The following is a 7,767-nucleotide window of genomic DNA, read 5'->3' on the forward strand; positions in this document are numbered from 1 at the left end:
CCTAGCCTATTAGGGACTTAATGTAGTTATTTAGTGAGTTGTAGTTTTAATTAGACTTGTTTCTTAGCATTCATTCCAGAGGCCCTTTAGTGTTGGCAGTATATAACTATTTTGCAAAGCTACCCTTAGTGTAGAGAAATAGAGTTTAGACTAGATTAGTTTAAACCCTTAGTTTAGAGAATTACCCTTAGTTTAGAGAATTCCCCCAGTTGCTTGTCTGCTTTTAAACAATACTTGAATATCTATGTTTGAGAAACTAATAAAAGAAGTTAAGTTTTTCAAATTGCCTGAAATGCGTCATTCTTTGTACGTAACCCTCTATATCTTTGAGAATGTCCTTCCTATACCTCTATCTGAAATAGACTCTTTGCAAACAGAGATGTTGGATATATTAAGTATGCTGTCTCTTGAGCATTTCCATAGAAATGCTTGAAGTTTGAAGTGAAAATGCCCTGAAATGCCTGAAATTTTGCAGCAGAGTACTCCTGAATTTTTTTAGCAATCTTTGGAAAGATTGCTGAAGTTTTCTTTACACAGTCACTTTTACAACTCCTAGGGAACAATTTAGTCCTAAAAGATTGAGCTACCCTTCAGTAATAGCTGCCCTTCAGCAATATCTACATATATATGTGTGAAGAAATAATAAAAGAAGAAAAATTTCTCAAATTGCCTGAAATCTGTCCTTCTTTTTATTTGACCCACCATTTATAGCAGAAAACAAAACAGGTCCTGATAGAGGCAGCTAATTAAAGGAAGAAGAAGAAGCTTCAACTTCTGAGTAAAAAACTACAAATGAACACAGTGATAGTTACAGCATGGTCACACTGTCTAGGTGTGCTCTAACCCTTGAGCTGTAGTGTAGCAAATTTGAGTAAAGTAGCAGTGTCTTCCAAAAAACAATCTATTTTCCCTCCATATCCAAACTAAAGCTGTCAATGTACCTGCCATTAAAGCAGTTAGTCACTTGCATGGGGCTGCAGGGTAAAACATTGCTTGATCTGCTCAAGTCCCCCAACTTTTTCTGTGGCATTTAAATCCTGAGAAGATATAAATAACCTATCTTTATCAATTTGGCTGATATTTAGCTTTGAGCAGCATACTAATTCATAGTAAGGAGCAAAGTGCAAGAAAAAACAATACAAACAGTAGAAATGAAAATAATATGCAGGAAAAGAAAGGCCAGTCATGAAGCAGGTGAGAGCAGCCACCCCACAGTTTCCTAAAGCCCACAAAGATTTGCTCTAGGTGGCCAATCAAGCTTTTTGGTTCTTTGGCATATCTCAATTCTTCCTTGCTTCAGGTACTCTGTACTTCTCACCTCCTTCCACCAAGGCAGAAATAGGCTGTAATAAGTACTGCAACCCAAATCCTCTCAGTCCCCAAGTATTAGTGAATTACTATCCAAAATAAAAAGGCTGCTTTAACCCCCAGCTTGCTCAATGACAGTGCCTTCAGTCTAAGGAGCAAGGTACACCCAGGAGGATTCACAGCAATGACACAAGGTTCAAATGTCGTCATGGGCAGTCAATCTTCGCTTTGTGCTCTGTGAAGCATGGCCAGTGGGCAGCGATTTAATCTCTTCAGTCACCCCTGGTTAAAAGTGCACTGGTTTCCTCTTCTTTCGTTGCCTTTCAAGGTCTTCCAAGCCAGAAGCAAGGCAGAAGCTCACAGAAATCTTGAGGTAAGAAGCAGTGTCCTTCCAAGGATTCTGACCTTGCTATGGCTCACATACGAAGCAAATCAGCCCTGCAAAATAGGACTTCTCTGCATTTTCCATGTGGATCAGAATATTCGAAAATAACTGGAAAGCTTGCTCTTTCAGAGTCATGCAGGGCTTAGGCAATTTTTTCCATTAATGTATATTGACACTACTTACCATTTCATTATCTGTTCTCCTTGTAAAATAAGTTGTGTAGCTCTGAATTTGATTTCTACTGCTTATGCTTATTATGGCAGCATGGTTATGTCACAGTGTTTCCAAGAGAAGAGATAATTGTAGAGAAAAATTTATGAGAACAATAGAAACTTCTAGGATGGACAAGCTCTCAGGCTCTGTTTCTTCAGTTCTGGAAATATTTATTATGATTACAGTGCATTAAAGACACAGAATTGTATGAGTATAGGGGAAAATACCCATAAGTACTTTTGTCACCATCTTTAAAAAGCCATTTAAAGTCATCACCATTCAACTCAAACTCTTTAAAATGCTGGTTTACATATTTTAATTGTTGCTGGCAAGGAAAGTTTAGTGCTCATGATTTTTCTGTAAGGCTGCATCCTGACCACAGCTCATATAATCAATTTTCAGGCTCCTCATAATGTTTTCCTGAAGTATCCAAAGAAAAGAAATGCACCTCATACAGAAATGATGTGAAATACAATCTGACATCAAAATGACCTGAGGTACTGTTGTTCCCTAGAAATGAAATAAAATTTAAAACAACATAAAATACTTAAAGTATAGAAATGTTTCTGTATCTGGCAGGGCAAAGTAGCACAACCATCCCAGGAGGCTTGTTCTCATTTTCATTATCACTACTGTATAGTCCACACTTCAGAAAAAATAGCTCTGTAAATTTTGGTTTTGTAGTTTTTAGCTTTAAACAATTCCAGAAAAATTGGGGGACAAAGTGGGGAGTGTTTATTTTTTATTCAGTCTTTTCAGTGGTTATTTTTTTCAGTCCATTATCCTACTGTGGCTACATTATGTTCTTATGCTCAAATTTCCAGATTTGACTACATGTATTTAAAAACAACAGCAGAGGATTTTTTTATTAAAAGCATTAAAAACAACCACTTGAACCATGAGCCATTTTACCCAGCTCTGATACTGAATTTCTTTCCTTTGTCAGCTCTATACATATGTCAGAGATTGAGGATTTTTCTTTTTATGCACAAACTCTGTACAGTAATTGCATCTTCTATGGAACATCAAATCTTTTAGCAAAAAGACCATCGTACTGAAGGAATACTTGGTTATATAACTGGGAGATATAATCCAGAATAAGTGCTTGGCCCATGCAATAGTGACTGATATCTCAACATGTCAGAGTAAATGATGGAATTTAATTGTTAAACTTTTTCAACATGGAAAAAAATACCACTGACAGTGATTGCTGTTGGTTTGATCTGTATCTTGGCAAACCCCCAGATTTTTAGTCAAGCAAAAACAAGAACAAAAAATTTAGTTTCCCCTGCAAATATTTAAGGATTTTTATTGCTCACAAAATACTGGAAAGTGACAACAAAAAACAAGAGAGAAAAAGAAAAAAAGTGAGAGACACCTGCTTCTGTTAGTGACTCCTGCTTGCAAGTTTGTTACTCACACCATTGGAGGCAGGAGAGAATGAGCACCTGTCCCCAGGCTGAGGAACTTGTATGGCACTACACAGTCCCTATCTCTGCACAGTGAGAAGGATGGCTGGGGCTGAAAAAAGCCCCATTCTATCTTTTTGAGGAAGAAAGGAAGGCAGCTGCAATAGTTTTAGGAGTGGCTGACAGCTGAAAGTATGACTTGTGAAGATGCTCTTTGATGAATGTACAGCATACGTGGAGGAAAAATAAGAGTTTGCCAAGTGCAGACATCTTCTATTCTCTTATAGCTAAAGCTGCTTTGATCTCAACCTGACAAGCGATGTGTATATTATACCACTGAAACCACTTTAGTCTTTTCAACTCAATAAACAAATAGCCCAGGGACCTAAATGCGGGATGACCACGCTCCAGCACGGTGTGGGTGGAGGGAGGCAGAGATCTCTGAAGGTTGCTCTTGGGGAAAGAGGTTTATTGGGGGTGCAGGAAGGTCCGAGCCTCGTGCTCTCAGGCGTAGCATGTGGCCGGGTTTAAGAAGGCAGGGGAGGGGAGAGACAAAAGGAGGGTTTAGGAGAGGGGAAGCTCCAGGGGGGGAGGGAGAGGTTCTAAGAGGGGAGGAAGTTCTAAGAGAGGGGAGAAGTTCCAAGAGCGGGAAGAGGTTCCAAGCGGCCGCATGGCTTCTCGGAGCCCCCTTATCAGGGGCTCCTAGGTGGGCTGGGATAAGGCATGGGCCAATGGGGTTACAGACACTGATGTTTTAGGGGCAGGTACAGAGGTGCGGGATGAGCCACACATCTTCTGGGGGGTGAGATGTGAAGAGAGCCTGACAGAGGAATGGTTGTACAACAGGGGACATGATACTGTAAAATTAATCCAAATAGGGAGGGCTACGTGACTGCTGCAAAGTTTGCATGACCCTGAAGAGTAGATGGTGTGCAGAAAGCAGGATATTGAAACTGCTTGGTATGTAGAAATAGATAGAGAACAAAGGGGTACTAAGCTGTTCTAACTGCAAGGCCAGCTGGACAGGCAAGTATCGATCACAAAGATACTTTTAAGATAATAGTACAAGTCACGTAGCAACCAATCATGAGCTTGGCTTTTGCAATATGTATGAGCTAATTAACGAACATATATAAACTGTGTAATCTGTTACAATAAACTGAGACTTGATGATCATGATATCATGAGTCTTGTCTCCCGCGGCATTCCCTATAACAGGGCACTGCCTGCAGCCAGCCCGGGCACAGCACAGAGGCACAGAGAGCTTCAATCAGTCAGGGCTGGGAAGGGGCTGAAAAGTGCCTGGGGCAGAATCACTGCCAGCCCTTGGCACAGGAACCTCTGGCTGCAGGACAATGCAGCTGCAGCTCCTGGAGAGATCTCCTAAAGCTGGAACATGCCAATGCCCACAGATCCTGTGAGTACTGAGTATTTCTGGTGCAGGGGACGTGAAATGCTCATGGAGCTCTGACATGGTGAGGGCTTCTGATCCTCCATAGAATATTTCCAAGACAAGGATTTTTATAAAAATGAGGACATTTCAAAGACTTTGTATTCTGTTTTCTACTATTGGAGAATAGCAGGGATGGGGGATAAATATTAAAGGTTGATTAGGAATTTTGAGAATTGCCTGAGGTATCTGAACTGTTACTTTTAGTGATCTAGAGATTCACAGGAGATCCCTAATGTGCTTTCAGCCCCTCTGCCCATGGACAGCCCCAGCATCACCTTTGCTGGAGCCATCAGGCTCAGTCTGAGCTGTCCTTTCTCCCAGCTGCAAACAGAACCTGCCCCCAGCCTGTGCCCTGCAAACAGGCAGGGTTCTGTCAGGCCAAGGAGAGGGCACAGAGATTTGGGGTCTGGGAGTGCTGGCAGGGAGAGATGAGGCACAGGGAAACACCTGCAGGAGGAAAATCTCCAGGAAGCAGAGAGATCAGGGAAGGAGAGAGAACAAAACCCAGAAATGCTGAGGCAGGGAGAGTTTAGAGATGTCCAGAGGATCCCCTCCAGTGCAGCCCCTCCCTCTGAACAAGCCCCCTCCCTCCTGTGCCCCAGCCAAGCCTCTGCCCTCAGGGCCGGGGCTCCAAGGCGTGCAGCCCCTCCTGTGCAGGCAGAGCTGCAGCAGAGCCGTGGGGCAGCTCTGCAGCCCCGGGCCCAGTTCCCTCTGCAGAGCACAGGGCTGGGAGCAGCTGCCCGGCACTGGGGGCTCTGGCAGGGGCACAGCTGGCTCAGGGTGACACAGCTGTCCCCAGTGCCCGGCTCTGGGCAATGCTGGCAGTGCAGCCAGGGAAGGAGCTGCACCTCCCTTCATCCAGTGCCATCAGAAGGACACTTGGAAGTGTCCCTGAGATTCCAGTCCAAGCTGTGAGCTTCAATCCAGGGTGCAAACATGTCCTAGAGCATCTCTGAGTTATAAGATTGATGGGGAAAGGCAGAAGTGTTCTGAGACTGAAAATGCTTCTGGGTTGGTGAAATGAGCAATGTGAGTCCTTGCCTACAAATGTGCAGCTGGGCTGTGGTGGATCCATCTACTCTCAGCAGTACCTGGGGTTTTTTTAGGGAAAATGTTTGAAGCTGATCATCCTAATCCAGAGAAAGGTTAAAGCCCAGAGAAATTCTAAAGAGGTCAGAATGACAGAGCATCTCCCTTCACTCTCCTCTCATCACTTTGCTGCACAGAACTTATTCATTTCTCCCTGAGTGAAGCAGAAATGCTGAGGATTTCTGACTTCCAGGAACAGCAGTACTCATATAAGGGTGTTTATGAAGAAAACCCCAGAATTGTAGAACACAAAAGACTGTCTATGTGTGTTCTAGGGGAGGGGGTATGGGAAATGTCTTTGATTTTGGTTACAGGCATTGCCTCTAATTCTTCACTGTCCTTTCTCCATGAACAGGTGCCCAGGTGAGCCACAGCAAATGTCCAACAGCAGCTCCATCAGCCACTTCCTCCTGCTGGCACTGGCAGACACGCGGCAGCTGCAGCTCCTGCACTTCTGCCTCTTCCTGGGCATCTCCCTGGCTGCCCTCCTGGGCAACGGCCTCATCATCAGCGCCGTAGCCTGCGGCCACCACCTGCACACGCCCATGTTCTTCTTCCTGCTCAACCTGGCCCTCAGTGACCTGGGCTCCATCTGCACCACTGTCCCCAAAGCCATGCACAATTCCCTCTGGGACACCAGAAACATCTCCTACACAGGATGTGCTGCACAGCTCTTTTTCTTTCTGTTCTTCATCTCAGCAGAGCTTTCCCTGCTGACCATCATGTGCTATGACCGCTACATGTCCATCTGCAAACCCCTGCACTACGGGACCCTCCTGGGCAGCAGAGCTTGTGCCCACATGGCAGCAGCTGCCTGGGCCAGTGCCTTTCTCAATGCTCTGCTGCACACAGCCAATACATTTTCCCTGCCCCTGTGCCATGGCAATGCCCTGGGCCAGTTCTTCTGTGAAATCCCACAGATCCTCAAGCTCTCCTGGTCTAAATCCTACATCAGGGAACTCAGGCTCATTGAAGTTACTGCTTGTTTAGGACTAGGTTGTTTTGTGTTCATTGTTTTCTCCTATGTGCAGATCTTCAGGACTGTGCTGAGGATCCCCTCTGAGCAGGGACGGCACAAAGCCTTTTCCACCTGCCTCCCTCACCTGGCTGTGGTCTCCCTTTTTGTCAGCACTATGATGTTTGCTCACCTGAAGCCCCCCTTGATCTCCTCCCCATCCCTGGATCTTGCACTGTCAGTTCTGTACTCAGTGGTGCCTCCAGGCCTGAACCCCCTCATCTACAGCCTGAGGAACCAGGAGCCCAAGGCTGCAGTGTGGAGACAGATGACTGGATGCTTTCAGGAACATCAAAGTGCAGGCCAATTTCTGGAAATCACTTGTAATAAAAGTTATCTTTGATACTTCTTGTTGTTTTCCTCTTGGAGGTTCTTTTTCTTTGTTTTACATTTTAATGTTGTCCACAAAGAAATGTCATTATTTGTGTCATTTCTCATTTTATTTCTCCCCACCTTCCCTGTGGCCACAGACTGTGTCATTGAGGGGCTGTGCTCTCAGTGTTTTTAAAGGAACTAAAGGATGTCCCAGCACAGTTTTCTGCAGAGATGCCCTTTTGTTGCCTTCTCTGGAGCTGCAGCAGCAGTGTCTGTGTGCAGAGCTGGGGCAGATCAGGGCTGGCACAGCAGCTGTGCCCAGGAGCAGCAGCACTTGGTGCTGCCAGTGCTGCTCCCGTGGCCCTGCCCCACTGCCCTGGTGGCCCTGGTGTTGCTGCAGGGCCTGAGTGCTCTCGGGGCCGGGCACAGTCCTGGGGGTGGCAGTGCCGGGGCTGCAGCAGGGACAGGCCATGGGCACTGCTGGGGCAGCGCTGACGCCTCAGGCCAGGGCCTGGGGGCTCCAGGCTCCTTGCCCAGGCTCTCTCAAGAACACGGCCAGGCCAATGCTCAGCACAGAAAA

General features: G+C 45.5%; 1 protein-coding gene across 1 annotated transcript; it reads left to right on the forward strand.

Moving 5' to 3' along the window:
• The first annotated feature begins 5,638 nt into the window (after positions 1–5,638).
• Positions 5,639–7,488, forward strand: LOC144246423 (olfactory receptor 14I1-like). Its single transcript, XM_077783817.2, has one exon. The coding sequence runs from the start codon at positions 6,205–6,207 to the stop codon at positions 7,213–7,215; it is 1,011 nt and encodes a 336-aa protein (XP_077639943.2). The 5' UTR covers positions 5,639–6,204; the 3' UTR covers positions 7,216–7,488.
• Positions 7,489–7,767: the final 279 nt, after the last annotated feature.

The sequence above is a fragment of the Lonchura striata genome, chromosome 5 (assembly GCF_050655825.1).
Source record: "Lonchura striata isolate lonStrDom1 chromosome 5, ASM5065582v1, whole genome shotgun sequence".
In the NCBI taxonomy this organism is placed as follows: Eukaryota; Metazoa; Chordata; class Aves; order Passeriformes; family Estrildidae; genus Lonchura; species Lonchura striata.